The following is a 15,243-nucleotide window of genomic DNA, read 5'->3' on the forward strand; positions in this document are numbered from 1 at the left end:
ACCCTATGGCTGTTCACTCAGAAGTAACTTGCAGAGATTTCAGGAATTAGCTTCAGAGCGGAAATACTGCCATCCTAAGCCAGTACTGTTGCAGAGATCGCTAATGTAAAGTCCCAACTGAGAAGTGTGTTTACTCCCAGGTACACACAGACATAGAGACATGAGAGCCAGCATAGTGTAGTGGTTAGAGTGCTGGACTAGGACGGGGAGACCCGAGTTCAAATCCCCATTCAGCCATGAGACTTGCTGGGTGACTCTGGGCCAGTCACTTCTCTCTCAGCCTTGCCTGCTTCACAGGGTTGTTGTGAAAGAGAAACTTAAGTATGTAGTACACTGCTCTGGGCTCCGTGGAGGAAGAGCGGGATATAAATGTAGTAGTACTAATAGTAATAGTAATAATAATAGAGAATTAGAGCTTAATGCTGTTTAACTCAAAAGTCAGTCCTATTTTCAGTGGAAGTTCAGGTTTGGTGGGCAAAAATCTACTCCCTCAGATACATTGTGTTTGGTGGGTGTGTATTCCTTTTAACTGGTTTTTCTATTTTATTGTGCTGAGCTTTTATTCAATTCCATGCCTCCCAACCCTAGAACCAGGTGGAAGAGACAAGAAATAACCATAATAAACTGTTGTACTTCCTTAGACTTGCAAGGTGCCTCATAAGCTTTCTGTTCCCATTTCTGGGATGAAAGGCCATTTTGTCCAAGAGCATCATTTGGGAGATGCCAGACTTCTGGTGGTAGAGCTAATCTGGGTGTTTATGGGTGTGTGGGCATGTACAACATATCCATATCCATGCTTGGGGGAAAAAATGGTTTGGATGTAAAAGGAGACAGAGCCACACAAATCTTTGGTACAAGAGCAAGCAGGTTTATATCAGTGTCCACACACTTCAGGATTTCCTGGTCTACACGACCTTCTACAGTCACATGCTCTGCCTAATCAGCAACTTTATATGATTTATTTAGAAGTGAAGTCGTAGCTCACTCACTCCACACTGCTCTCATTCTGCCTCCCCCCCGCACCCCCCAACTTGGTCATAAGATCCAAAATCTAGCATTGCAGGCGAGAGCAACACTTGCAATAAAAAAGTCACAGGGGTAAACACTTATTAAAAATCAAGCACAAATCAGGCCAGAAGGCACAATCCAGGCTGTCACCAGCCCCGAGATGGCTGTCAGCATCCTGAGGTCTGTAAGGTGTCGCATCCTGGGGCACGCCCCTAAGGTGACACTGCATTTGGAGACAGCAGGCATCAGCTGTGCTGCGTTAATTACACTCCCCTGTGAGTTGGCAGTAGCAGGGTGGGCCCAGAGGAAAGAGGGCTGCCATCTTTCCACCTCGGCAAATGGAGCAGAGGCATCTCTCTCTCTATACTAGAAGCAAACCAGACTGACCAGCTTCCTGGGAGCTGAAGTTCAACAAGGCGATGGATCTGATACCACTGAAGACATTGTCTGGGGTGTGCCTTCAACATAAGCAGGTTCCTAAAGGTGCAGAGCCTTTTCTGTCAATCAAGAGGTAGGCAGCCCCTTCAGGCACCCGAGAGAGGTTTGCCCCCATCCCAAAGGTGGCCTTGAGGACACCCCTTTCTCTGAGATCAGCTGCCACCAACTTCAATGGGGAGAGCAAAGGAATTACACATGGTGATACCTTTGCAGTGGAGGTAAAACCAAACCACAAGCCATTTATACCAATTCCACTGAGAGGGAGGTGTGCAAGGGTGCACGTGCATGAAAAGAGATCTCACTGGAAGAGCATATGCAGAAGGCCCCAGGATCAATCTCTGATAGCAGGGCTATGGAAGACCCCTGGATAGTTGCTGCCAGACAAAATGGGGGCTGTCGCTCAGGGGCAGAGCTCCTGCTCTGCATGCAGAAAGTCCTAGGTTCAGTCCCTGGCAGCATCTCCAGGACAGGCTGGGAAAGCCCCCTTACTGAAACCCTGAGCTGCTACCAGTCAGTATGAGCAATATGCAGCTAGATGGACCAATGGACTCCATATAAGGCAGCTTCCTATGTTCCTAGAACAGCTGGCGCCAGGCTAAATGGACCAGTGTTCTGTGGCAAAGCACCTGCTGTCCACGCAGAAGGCCCTAGGTTCAGTCCATGGCATATCTACTTAAAACGGAACTCGAGGCAAAAGGCCGAGAAAGATCTCTCTGCAACCAAGCCCTGGAGGCCCCTGCTCTCCAGAATGAACAAAACTTGGCAAAAAGGACTACTAGAGGGTGGACTCAATGTAAAGCAGCTTCCTATGTCTGGCGATACTCTCCCTACAGGGGTACTTATAGCAAGATAGCTGTCCCAGCCTCAGCAGTCATGACAAGTTAGGCGCAGATGCTAAGCACTGACAACACTGTATATTACTGGAAGGTGATTTGCAAACACGAACTGTGATCAGTTTTATCCAAGGTGCATGAGATACACAAGCCCTTTCACATGACACACCTTCAAAGGAAAGCTAATAAACCACGTTCATTCTCATGGAAGGCCAAGGCATGGATACCAGTCACAATTTATTACAACTCCATTCTCACAAACGTAAGCCACTATTACTGTTATCCAAAGTCTGAACAAAAAACTGGGCCCAGCAACCTGGCTGCCTTAATGGAATGCTAATCAAGGGAGAGAGAGAGCGGTTTTTCCCTTTAGGTTATGGCTGAAGATGGCAGTGACAGAAATAGCAAGGATTACATCACCTGCTTTCTTGAATATTAATGTGTCCAGATACATACACACACAAGCAAGGAGTTCTCTTGAGACAGGCCCTTCGACCGCTACAGTCGGAGACTAAGCACCATTTTTATCGGGGAGAAAAACATGCCAGTTTGGAGTATACTGGTCAGTGTGGGGACTAGCTATCTGCACAGATCAGAATAGTCCAAAGTGGGGGCACAGGTGTATTTCGGCATCTTCAACACTAGCTAAAATATGGGGCAGCTGCTAGCAACACAGAGCTAGGAAAGCCAGAGATATAAGCAGAGGCTTTAAGAACCAGGCATAAAGCCTACCACAATTCTCATCCTCCTTGCTGTTGTGACACAGCTCAGTTCATCACGGAACCCTGTGAACCCTGTCTCCAATTCTGGGAGACACCATTTTAAGAAGGATGTTGATAAGCTGCAATGAGTTCAGAGGCAACTAATATGGGGAGGGGTCTGGAAACCAAGTCCAATAGAGTACAGAGGATTAAAGCGGCGGGGGGGGGGGGGGGCACTAGGATAACTGAAGAGCAGACTTGTTCTCTGTTGGTCCTGAGGACTAGAATCAGTGGGTTGAAATGACAAAGAAGCAAGTTCAGGCTAGACATTAGGAGAGATTTCTCAACTGTACGAACTATTTGGCAGTGCAGCAGTCTACTTTGTGCAGTGGTGGTGGACTCTCCTGCTTTGAAGGCTTCCAAGCAGAGGCTGGACAGGTGCATCTCGGAGGTGCCGTAGCAGTTTCCTGTGATGGAGCAGAAGGCTGGACTAGAGGCCCTCCAAGGTCCCTCCCAACTCTGCTACGAGACAATTCTATTGCTTTCTCCTGCTTTGGCTCAGGGAAGGAATCTGCTTTCTGGACAGAAGATTCTTCTGGATTTCTTCTGTCGGTGGAAGTGCAGGTTGCATCAGGGAATCCTTGTGTGTCCTTACTCCCTTCTGAACATAAGAACAGCCCTGCTAGATCAGGCCAAAGGAGGCCCATTTAGTCCAGCATCCTGTTTCACACAGTGGCCCACCAGATGCCGCTGGAAACCACAGGCAGGAGTTGAGGGCATGCCGTCCCTCTTGCTGTGACTCTCCTGCAACTGGGACTCAGAGGCATCCTGCCTTTGAGGCTGGAGGTGGCCTATAGCCCTCCGACTAGTAGCCATTGATAAACCTCTCCTCCATGGAGTTATCCAAACCCCTTTTCAAGCCATCCAGGTTGTTGGCTGTCACCACATCTTGTGGCAGAGAAATCCACAAGTGGATTATGCATTGTGTGAAAAAGTACTTCCGTTTGCTGGTCCTAAATTTCCCGGCACTCAATTTCATGGGATGACCCCTGGTTCTAGTGTTATGTGAGAGGGAGAAGAATTTCTCTCTATCCACTTTCTCCACTCCATGAATGATTTTATATACTCTATCATGTCTCCCCACAGTTGTCTTTTTTCTAAACTAAAAAGCCCCAGGTGTTGTAGCCTTGCCTCATAAGGAAGGTGCTCTAGGCCCTGCAGGATGGTTTATTTTTAAAAGACCACTACTCTTTCTTTTTTTTTTAAGTGGTGGTTTACACATACAACTAAAACATGTTTCTAAAAAAACCACAACCAGTATTAAGAACCAGCAAGGGAAATATTGGTTGCTAGAGACCAGACCCAGGGCTTACTGGTGGCGGCAGCTCCTAATCCTGGAAATCCCCTCCCTGGGGATCTTCATCCAGCCCCTTCCCTCTGCTTTTTAGCAGACAGTGGGAAAGCCCTCCTCTTTGGAAAGGATTTTAAACTGCCCATATTAGCTGGCATTTCAAACGACTGCTGTTTTTCTCTTTTGTTGTTTTATATGGTGACTGTCTTTCTCCAGTGGTCTCAGCTGCTGTGGGAGGACTTGTTTTTAAGAGCTGGGCATGCTATTTAAATATAAACAACAAATATCAAGGGTAGCATATCAGCAGTCAGTTTTTGGCTCTTGTTTTTCCAAAGACCCCCTGACACTAAAATGTTTTAAACCTGTCTGCAAAAGGTCTGTAGGGAGGAGGCAGTGCAAGCCTTCCACAGAATTGAGTTCCAGAACATTGGGGCTGCAACAGAGAAGGCCTTGCTTCTAATGGAGGCTAGTTTAGCCTCTTTGTAAGACTGAGCTTGGAGCTAAGACGGATATGGAAGGAGATTCCCCTTGCGATACTGAGAGTCGAGTTGGATTCGTATTTTGAGTTGTAAAGGTTGTTTCCCTACCCACAGCAGAAAGAGGCTGGGGAATCAGTGTGCTGTCCAGGGCCTCCCTGCCTGCTCAGAGAAGCATGAAGAAGCGAATGCATCCAAGATGGCGGGTTTGCTTTCTCAAGGCACACCAAGGTGCCCCAGGACACAGATGGAAATCACTGGCATAAGGAATTCCTGGCCAAGTAAGATTGAAAAAGAATCCTGTAGACTTCAAGGCTGAAAAAGGTATCTATTATTTATTCATTGGAGAAGTAGCCCCTTTGGCTATAAAACTTAGTTGAAAAAGGGTGAGTGGGAGCATTGCTCAACACAACTGTAAACGAAACTGCTTAGCATAACCAGTTTTAGGGGAATGCTGAGGTGGCAGGAAAATGCACACTTTGACAAGAAGATGAGCCAACTTAAGGTAAATAAATGGGAAGAGAGAGAGAGAGAGAGAGAGAGAGAGAGAGAGAGAGAGAGAGAGAGAGAACACATGAACAAGAAGCATCTTCTGGTCCCCAGAACAATATTTTCACATCTGGGTTTTGTTTTTAAAAAATATTGTTTTCTGAACTGCTGAAAACAAACATGAACAGAAGCATATCACTGATCTGATTCTGGATGGAGCCTAAAGCTCAGCTGAAGTAGGAGCTTTAGGTTAGTGTCCTAGCTCACCCCTCCAGCCAAAACCTAACCTACTTCACAGGGTTGTTGTGAGGAGAAACTCAAGTATGTAGTACACCGCTCTGGGCTCCTTGGAGGAAGAGTGGGATATAAATGTAAAAATAATAAATAAATAAAAATAAAAAACCTACCACTGGCAAGCCAGTTCTCTTTCAGATTTATTTACATCTGTAAAATGGGAACAGTAGTCTAGAAGTAGGGGAGAAGGCCATAACTCAGCGGGAGAACACATGCTTTCTACACAGAAGGTTCTAGGTTCAGTGCCCAGCATCTTATAAATAGCAGGGCTGGGCAACGATTAAGACCCTGGAGAGTTACTGCCAGACAGAGTAGACAATACTAAATACATGGACCAATGATCTGATTCAGAAGACAGCTCCATCCCACCTGGTAATCTCGCAGATATGACACTAGACCTCAGTTTTTACAAGCCCAGCTTGCTCATTCAGAGGTGACAAGTCAAGTGGATACTCATGAGCCCACCATCACCCTGCCCCACTAAACTGTTTTGGAGGATAGGTTCTTCGCCTTTGACGACAGCTCTGTAAGGCAAGATGAGAGCTTTTCATGCCACCCCCTGTACAAAAAGGCCATAGTGAAGATCTTGGTAGGTCTAAGAACATAAAAAGGACCCAACTGGATGACACCCAAACATCCTTCTACTTCAACACCCTATTTCCAACAGCAGCTAGGCAGATTTATGCATGTTGCCCTGGTCTCCTTGAAGGAAAGCAGGGTCACAAACTGTAATCAATATTTTATATCCAACCTTTTACATAATCCTCAGCTCTACCCTAGCCCCTAGGCCCCACAGTCAGTTTGATTCAAAACAAACACACACCATCACCACACAGCTTTTGGAACACACGCAGGCTCAGACTTTGGTGAGCCTCCCAAGGGGAAGGGGAATTCTGAAGTTAAGATCTTGGGTGACCTGACTTGAGACATAGGTGATAGGCATTCCCCACCAGAATGTTCCCAATTGATCTTGGGATGGAGGCAGTCTCTTAGATCAGGGTTTCTCAAACTTGCTGTTGGATTACAACTCCCATTATCCCCAACCACAATGGCCTTGGTAGGACTAAGAACATTTTTAAAAAACAAGCTGGATGAGACCAAAGGTCTCTCTCCTCCAGCAGGGGATGGGGATGTAGCTCAGTGGTAGAGCGTCGGCTAGGCATACAGACGGTTCAGTCTTTGGCATCTCCAGGCAGGGCTAGGAAAGACTCCTGCCTGAGACCACGGAGAGCTGCTGCCATTTAGCTCAGTACCAAGTTAGTACTGAGCTAAATGGACCAAGGTTCTGACTTGGCAGAAGGCAGTTCCCTATGATCCTATGAGCCAAGTTTGAGAACCCTTGCCTTGGGTACATTGGTCCCAGGACACAGAGGGTTTTGTAGGTCAGCACCAGCTCAAGCTGGTGAATCCTGGAAGGCCTCCAGTCATCAGGCGATGTAACTGGCCCCAAAGGAGGAAGAGTTTATTTGTTCTGAAGGCAAGGGCTGATTCATTGACTGACCCAACTAACCAGCAAAACCCCAAACCTGCCATAGGAAGCCCAGTCCTCTTTGTGATGAAGGGGCTGAGCTTCTGTCTCTCCAGCCCAACCATTTCGACCAGCAAAACTCCTTGGCAACAGCTGTGGGTTCCTCCCTGCACCTCACTTTTTGGAGGCAGCACTTCAGAGCAGCTGAACAGCCAACCTCATTTAAATAAATGGAACCTTGGAGAAGTTGTTGACAAGAGATTAGATCTTGCACAATTAATTGGTTGATCCTGTTTTCTTTTCCCTGTCACCCTTCCCCTCCTTTTCCTGTGGCATCTTGTCTCGCCTAGATTTTACTGACACTACAAGGCAAAAAAACGGCTGCTCCACTGGAAACCAGGATGGACGGATCTCTCTCTCTCTCATACTCACACTCACACACAGAGCGCGCTTGTTGGCAGAATCTGGCATCCCGGCATCTCAAAAGAAAGTGGAGCTTCACACAAGAGGGAAGTTTGTACTATCTGAAACATCTCAGTTTAGTGAGGTTTGGCCCACCCTGAAGTAAGGTGAGATTTCAAAATGAGAAGAGTAAGAATCAGCCACATTCTTTTAGATTCTCCAAATCCTTGGAAAAGGCTGTCTGGTTTCGGGTTGACTTGGGGAAACTAAGGAGTTAATAGTGTGGAATATGCATACCATATCCACCCCACCTCCACCCTGCACAAATTAATCTAGTTATTTTCTTAGGAAACAGCTAAGCCAGAGCTCAGCGACAAAGCTGCTGCTTTGCATACAGAAGACCCCAGGTTCAATCCCTGGCAGCATCTCCAGGTAGCGGGGCTAGGAAAGGCTCTGACCAAAAGCTCTGAGAGCTGCTGACAGTCAAAACAGACAAAATCAAGCTAGATGAATGAGCGGTCAGACTTGGTACTTGGCAGCTTATACCAAGAGGTCCAGAGCTTCGTGTTTTACATGCAGAAGGACCCAGGTTCGATCTCTGGTCAAAATAGTCTGGCATAGCAGGGCTGAAAAAGGCCTCAGCAGATACCTTGGAGAGCCTCAACAGATACACAGAAAACACAGGATGAATAATCTTAAAAGTAGGGCAGTTCAGATCACCTGAGGACTTAAACATCCCTGTCACTGTAGCCAAGAGGAAGGAAGTGTCTCACTTCCCCAGCTATTTCAGGAACAGAAATCAATTGTCAGGGGTAGCTGACCATTCTGTGGATAAGAACTCAACTTTCCATTTCCACCATAGAGCACTGTGGGTTAATGGCAAGAGCACTGGGCTTGGATGCAGGAGATCTGGATTTGCATCTGTGCTCAGGTAGTTTATGGGGTGGCTCTGGCCAAGTTAGCATAACCTACACCACAAAGCTGTTGAGAGACTAGAAAAGCCTCCCAGCTAGGTATCTATTATGATTAAAACTCACGTCCAAACAACCAGGGAATGCAGCTTTCTCATAAGAACAGCCCTGCTGGATCAGGCCCAAGGCCTATCTGGCCCAGCATCCCGTTTCCCACAGCAGCCCACCAGATTTCTTTTATTTATTGTTACATTTCTGTACCATCTTTTATTACAACAATCTCAAGGCAGTTAACACAAAAGCTAACACAAGACTACAAAAATTACACAGTTAAAATATTATTTGGAATATAAAAATACAGATCTGATTAAATGATTAAAAAACAAGCACAATATAACCATAAAAGATACAAAGCAGCAGCAACAGAAACAATCATATAAAAGCCTGGGTAAAAAGCCAAGATTTCACACGCTTTCTAAAAACTGTGATGGAGAACATTCCAGAGCCTGGGGTCAACAACTGAGAAGGCCCTGTCCCGCATGCATGACAGCCAAGCCTCCCTCATTGTCGGCACCTGGAGCAGAAATGCTCCAGGTGCCCAAATGATCTTGAGAAGGCAGCAACCGAGGAACCTCCCGGTCCCTTGGGAATCCAGGGCCCAAACCTTTAAGGGCTTTCAAGTTCAAAACCAGCACCTTGAATTGGACCTGGAAATAAACTGGCAGCCAGTGCAGCTCTTTCAAATGGGTGTAATGTGATCCCAATGAGCAGCTACAGATAAAATCCTCGCTGCCGCATTTTGCACTAGCGACAGTTTCCAAATATTCTTCAAGGACAGCCCCACATAGCCGTGACGTGACTAAGCCATGGGTAACTGTGGCCAGATCTGCCTTCTAGAGAAGGGGACATAGCTGGCGCACTAACCAAAGCTGTGCAAAAGCATCCCTGGCCACCGCCTCCACCTGAGCTTCCAAAAGTAGAGCTGGGTCCACCAATACCCCCCAAGCGGCGTACTTGCTCCTTCAAGGGGAGTGCAACCCCATCCAGAACCAGTAGAATCTTCTCAACTCGTTTGGCTCTCCTACTGTCCAACGTTACCTCTGTCTTGTCCAGATTCAATCTCTGTTTATTAGCCCACATCCAACCCATCATGGCCTCCAACCTTCGATTCAGGACATCCACTGCCTCCCTAGGATCAGGTGACAAGGAGAGATAAAGCTGAGTGTCGTCTGCATATTGCTGACAACTCAGTCCAAGCCCCTGGATGACCTCTCCCAGCAGTTTCATGTAGATATTAAACAGCATGGGGGACAAAAGCAAACCCTGTGGGACCCCACAGGCCAATGGCCATAGAGCCATTGATTCAGAAAACATGGAGATGAGCAGTAGCCCCTCCCAGCACCACCTTCTGGATCCTCCCACCAAAGAAAGGGCCATAGAAAAGGCCAAAGCAGTATCTCCAGTCCCTATACTTGAGTGGCGGTCCAGAAAGATACCATGGTCAATGGTATCAAATGCCACTTAGAGGTCCTGCAGAACCAACAGGGACGTACTCCCCCTGTCTAGCTCCCATTGTAGGTCATCCACTTGAGCGACCAAGGCAATTTCAGTCCCATGTCTCTGGGAAGCCACACAAGCAGGAGGTGAAGGCATGCCCTCTGTCCTGTCGCTGCTCCCCCACAACTCATATTCAGAGGTAACCTGTCTCTGAGCTTGGAGATAGCCTGCAGCTGTCAAGACCAGTAGCCATTAATATACCTGTCTCCATGAATGTATCCCTTTTAGACTACAAACAACTGATTTGGATATAGGGGTAGGCTACTAAAATATTTTTAATTACACAGACACAACACGTTTTTTAGCCACAGTTCTAAAAACCCTACAATTTCCCCATATTCATCCCGAGGCAAAACCAATCTCTCAAAAATGACCTTTTTTGTAAGTACCCTATACAACCCTACAAGAACTTTCTTGACAACTTTCTGAAGAAAAAGTGCTATGCCATAAGGAATCTCTCTCACATACACACATGACAGACAGCCCAAATGACTGCATTTTTATTTTTTAAAATGATATAACAATAATAATTTATTTATTATTAACAAACAAGAAATGTTTTCAAGCAACAGATGAAACAAAGGAGCAAGGAACCAAAAAAAAGGAAGTTCTACATAGCATTTTAATGTTGTATTGCTTGCTTACATTCAGATTGAATTAGCCAACTGACACTACTACAACAACAAATATTTATATACCGCTTGTCAACAGAAATTTCCAAAGCGGTTTACACAGAGAAAAAACAACTAAATTAGTCAGATGGATTCCTGTCCCCAAAGGGCTCACAATCTAAAAGGAACATGATAGACACCAGCAACAGTCACTGGAGGAATAGGCTTCCAGAACGGTGCTGAGAACATTATTGTAGGCAAAAGAGTAGAATGCCAAACAGGGCTGAAAAGAAGTCCCATTTCCCAAACTGAAGGATGTAGGGATGGCTCCTTCGGTTACAAGTAGTTCTTTTTGCAAACTCCCTTGTAAACACAGTTCGCATACAGTATCAGATTTTTGTACTCCATTGACGAGAATATTCTGCCCTGTACATTCCCTTGCCAGTTATCACTGTAATGCTGGCATGTGTACAATTAAGAACCCTTGTTCCTGGGGCTCCTCACTTTCTAGAGGGCCCCTCACGAGGCACCTCTCCAAAATACACCAATGTCTTGGTGTATGCATCAGCCACTCCTCTTCATGCAACCTTCTGGCCTGCTTTGGCATCCATTTCTCAGATATGTCCTTAAAGCATATGCTCATGACCCCGCCACTTACAAAGATCTGGTTGGTGAGGGCTAGAGACAGGGTCTTTTCGGTTGCGGCCCCTTGGCTTTGAAATGCCCTCCCTGAAGAGCTTTGCCATGCTCCCTCCCTCAGCGTTTTAAAAAAAATATCTCAAAACACACCTCTTTAAAGGAAGCTTTTTAATGCTCCATTATTGTTTTGTTATATCTGGTAGGTTCTCTAGCTTCTTTAGCTTTTTATAATTTTCAATTTTAACTTGAACCTAGTAATCGTGGTTTTTAATCTGACTTAAAAAAAAAGAATTTAGTTAATTTTATTACTTTTATTGTATCTGTGTCTATCTTATTGTTGTGAGCCGCCCGGAGCAGTAGTGCACTGGAGGGACGGGGTGCAAATATTTTAAATTGCCCAGATATCCTTCTGCTGTTCCTCAGGCTACTGGCCAAGGTGCCCTTTGGCCACTGCGCTAAATGCCCTCTGGATCTCCATCGAGATGACATGCCCGCCAGTCTCACATAATGTTCTCCTATGGCCTTTACCCTCCCTGCCCTGCTGAGCCATCATCGCTCCTGGTTTTTCCACCCCACATCTTTTGCAACACACACATGGCCTACTCTACACACCTACCTAGGTTTTCACCCTCTGTCCTGTACACACGTATACCCCAGCACTCTCCCTGCTAACCAGTTTCATGAATACAGCACATTTCCCCCAGATACATACTTCCCAAAAGGCACCTTATCTGCAGAACCCACCAACCCCTTGCATCTCCCATCTGCCCCCCCCCCAGCAGCTACCCCTGAAGGCCCTCCAGACTGGCCATCAAAATACACGGCAAGACTGCCAGCCTTACATTGCCATAGAACACCTTCCGTTCTCAATGGCACACCCTTTCCCCTAAAGCCTGCCTGTCCACCACTCCCTGAGTCAGGATCGTCAGCGCTCCTCCAGTCGTCCCCAAGCCACTCCCTTGGTGCTGGGGAACCTGCTTCCCCTGGCTGGACTCTCCCAACTTCCTTTCCGCTCTCCTCCTCATTCAACCCCTGCCAATGTGCTCCCCTGGTTTCTTCTCAGGCTTCTGGCTAGCCTCAGCCGGCCTGCAACTCTGTTCCCAATTGCCAGGGGGGCCAAGAGCTGCCCACCATTCTGTCAAGGCTAGAAGATTCAACAGAGGGGAACCAAGTCCCACAAGTTCACGTTTCCTTTCCGCAGACCTTCCATGAATGCCCCCCCACCAACCTCAGCAGGCCCCCTCCTACCCCCACACAGAACATCCAACATGCCTCTAGTTGTGCCACTGATTCTATGCCCTCTGATGCCCCCCTTCTTGATTTCCGCACTCCTTTCTTCTACATACCCTTATCCCTCCCACAACAGCTAGATCCATGTATTCCCACACCACCTTGTCAATTTTATCCCCTTGTCCTTTTCTAGCTGTCCCTAACCTGGTATCCTCCTTCCCTGGTACTCTTCCCTGCCCTCAGCATTCCCTGACACACACACCTTCATTTCTTCTCTGTGGATACAGTGCACACACCGTCACCACTATTCACCAGATAACCTACCACTTTGATCCAATCTCCCCACTCCCGACCTTCTCATTTGTTGCCAATACAGCCCATTCTCATTCTGAACTGTCCTCCTCCCCAGTAATCAATTCTATAGAGAAGTCCCCTTTCCCTTAACACCTGCATCTCTCGTCTTCATCACAGACCCCTCCTACGTGTTATTTTTATTTTTTAGGGGAGTGTGCCAATCATCATCCATCCCTCTCCACCCCAGCTAAGTTGCCACCACCCTACAGTCCAGACCAAACTTCTTTGGAATCTAGACATTGCTATATTAGGTGGTATGTAAGTTCAATCAATCAATCAATCAATCAATATCAAAGCAGAACATCTGGGGAGCTCCAATGGATCCTGAAGTAAAGGATTCCTGCTCTTTCCAAAAGGTGGGCTGGAATTAGGATGCTCTCATTTAGCCCTAATACAGAACCTTCCCTCCAGCATTCTTACTTCCCCTCCCACAAAACATCTCATAGCTCATCCCTATTTCCTCATAGCACATCTCTATTCAATTCTATTTTCACCTTACCCTACATACCACCCCTTCCCCATGACAGAACACCCCTCTTCCTCTGTAACTCCCCCATATGGGCCACAAAAACCCCGCAACACACACACTCAAGAGTCTTCTGTCATACCCAAAGCTCCCCCAAAACTACTCCTCCACAAAGGATCATCAGGGGAAACCGCACATCAACTGCCTTTCCACATGGTGCAAGTTCCTCAATACTCATTCGTTCCCCACAAAGCCTAAGCCTCCCAATTATACAACTACCCCCCACCTCAAATCCTCCATAATTTAGCACAAGAATATGACCCCATAGTTCTTCTGCCTCTCCACCACATATACAACTATTCTCCATGAAATCAGTGTTGCATGGGATGAAGAGACTGAGTTATGGTCAGGGGTTCGAATCTTGACTGCCAGGGGGCCTTAAGAATGCCACTCCCTTCATATCAGTGTCGTCCTTGCCCCCATAAGACAACAATAACAGAGCTTTTGTAAAGACTGCAAAGAAAGAGTACATGAATTGCTTTGGAGCCTGTAACTGTATAACCAAAGCTGATTATGATTGATTGTTATTCCAAAAGTGGTTAAAAGACCAAGCTGCAAATCAGGAAGTCTCCAGTTCAAATCGTACCTCTGCCATGAACACCGATGGTGGCATGAGGCAAGCTTCAGTATCAACCATAGCCGTCCAAATAACTTTCATACAGTATAGAGATAACACCACTGACCTTACAGGGCTGTTGGAGAGATTACCAAAATGATGCATGCAGGATGTTGTGCAGTGACTACAAGCCAAGAAGCCCACAATTCGAATCTTGCCTCTGCCACAAATTCGACCCGTCCTGTGGCCTTAGGCGAGCTGAATTTCTCTCAGGCTAGGCCCCATTTCTGCAACAAGAAATAATAATGTTAACCAACCTCACAATGTTGGAAGAAGAACAGAACTCTGTATGAAAAAATGCTTTGAACACTCTAGAACTAAATATGAATAGTATTGTATAATTTTTAACAACAATAATGCATTTACCAAATGTGCAGGCATTATTATTATAGATAAATAAATACATAAAATTGATTGGGTGCTACTTTTATTTATTAACAGTAGCCTGCAGTACACCACATATCAATGCAAAACATATTCAAAATAAAAACAGCAGCCACCAATGAGCTATATGAGTCGATACTAACAACAACATCCCCAATGCACTATATAAAATGCTAAATACATTCAAATTTAAAAAAAAAACAGCCAACAATAAACTATATTGGTGCCCAATAATAATATATATGTATATATAGTTCATTGGAGACTATTATGCATTTATGGTGCATTCGGGACTACTATTATTATTAAGCCCCCCATGCACTACATAAAATACTAGATGTATTCAAAATTAAAAACAACCAATAAACTATAAAAGTACATAATAATAGCAATCAACCCCAATGAGGAAGTTAAATATATTCAGAACTCAATATGCAGAGAAATATACAGAATAAAATAATTAAAAAATGATAAAATAAAATAAAATAATGATAAAATAATAATCAAATAATAATAAATCATCTCCTCCTAATGAATATAAAATTTGGGATGGAATCAAAACTTAAAATGCTCAGTCAACTAGTTCAGTGCATTAACAGCAGCAATAACCATCAGCCAGTTGCACAAATTTGAAGCAAGGCATATATATTCACAACTTTTAAGAAGCCAAGGAGCTCCGCGTGCCTCATAACACCAGCAGGAAGGGTGGCAGCAATCGGCCCAAGGAGCCCTATAAGAGGTCACACACATTCCAGCAACAGCCCAGGCACGACACGAGTCCCTAACCAGGGTCCTCACGACACAGACAGCCCCAGGGAGCGAGGGAACTGGCAAGCCCAGCACACACACGGGCAACGAAAACCAGCCAGCTCTAATATAAAGTAGATAAACCCAGAGCGGCACTAATAATATCAATAGTAGTGCACGAAGCTCTCTCATGAGCACTGGAAAAGGC

The 15,243-nt window shown here is 45.8% G+C and overlaps 1 protein-coding gene across 6 annotated transcripts in view; it reads right to left on the reverse strand.

Annotated features, from left to right (window-relative positions):
• The window catches only part of GATAD2A (GATA zinc finger domain containing 2A), a 67,367-nt gene that overhangs the window by 51,863 nt on the left and 261 nt on the right, over positions 1-15,243 (reverse strand). For 2 of the 6 annotated variants that reach the window (XM_053299858.1, XM_053299860.1), the window contains exon 2: positions 13,972-14,131. In XM_053299858.1, the coding sequence (XP_053155833.1) occupies positions 13,972-14,009 (38 nt within the window). In that variant the 5' untranslated portion in view covers positions 14,010-14,131. Of the gene's footprint in view, positions 1-13,971; positions 14,132-14,972; positions 15,222-15,243 lie in introns of those variants that run through there. The other 4 variants (XM_053299867.1, XM_053299863.1, XM_053299859.1 and 1 more) reach the window with 3 other exon arrangements.

Source organism: Hemicordylus capensis, chromosome 2 (genome assembly GCF_027244095.1).
Source record: "Hemicordylus capensis ecotype Gifberg chromosome 2, rHemCap1.1.pri, whole genome shotgun sequence".
Lineage (NCBI taxonomy): Eukaryota > Metazoa > Chordata > Lepidosauria > Squamata > Cordylidae > Hemicordylus > Hemicordylus capensis.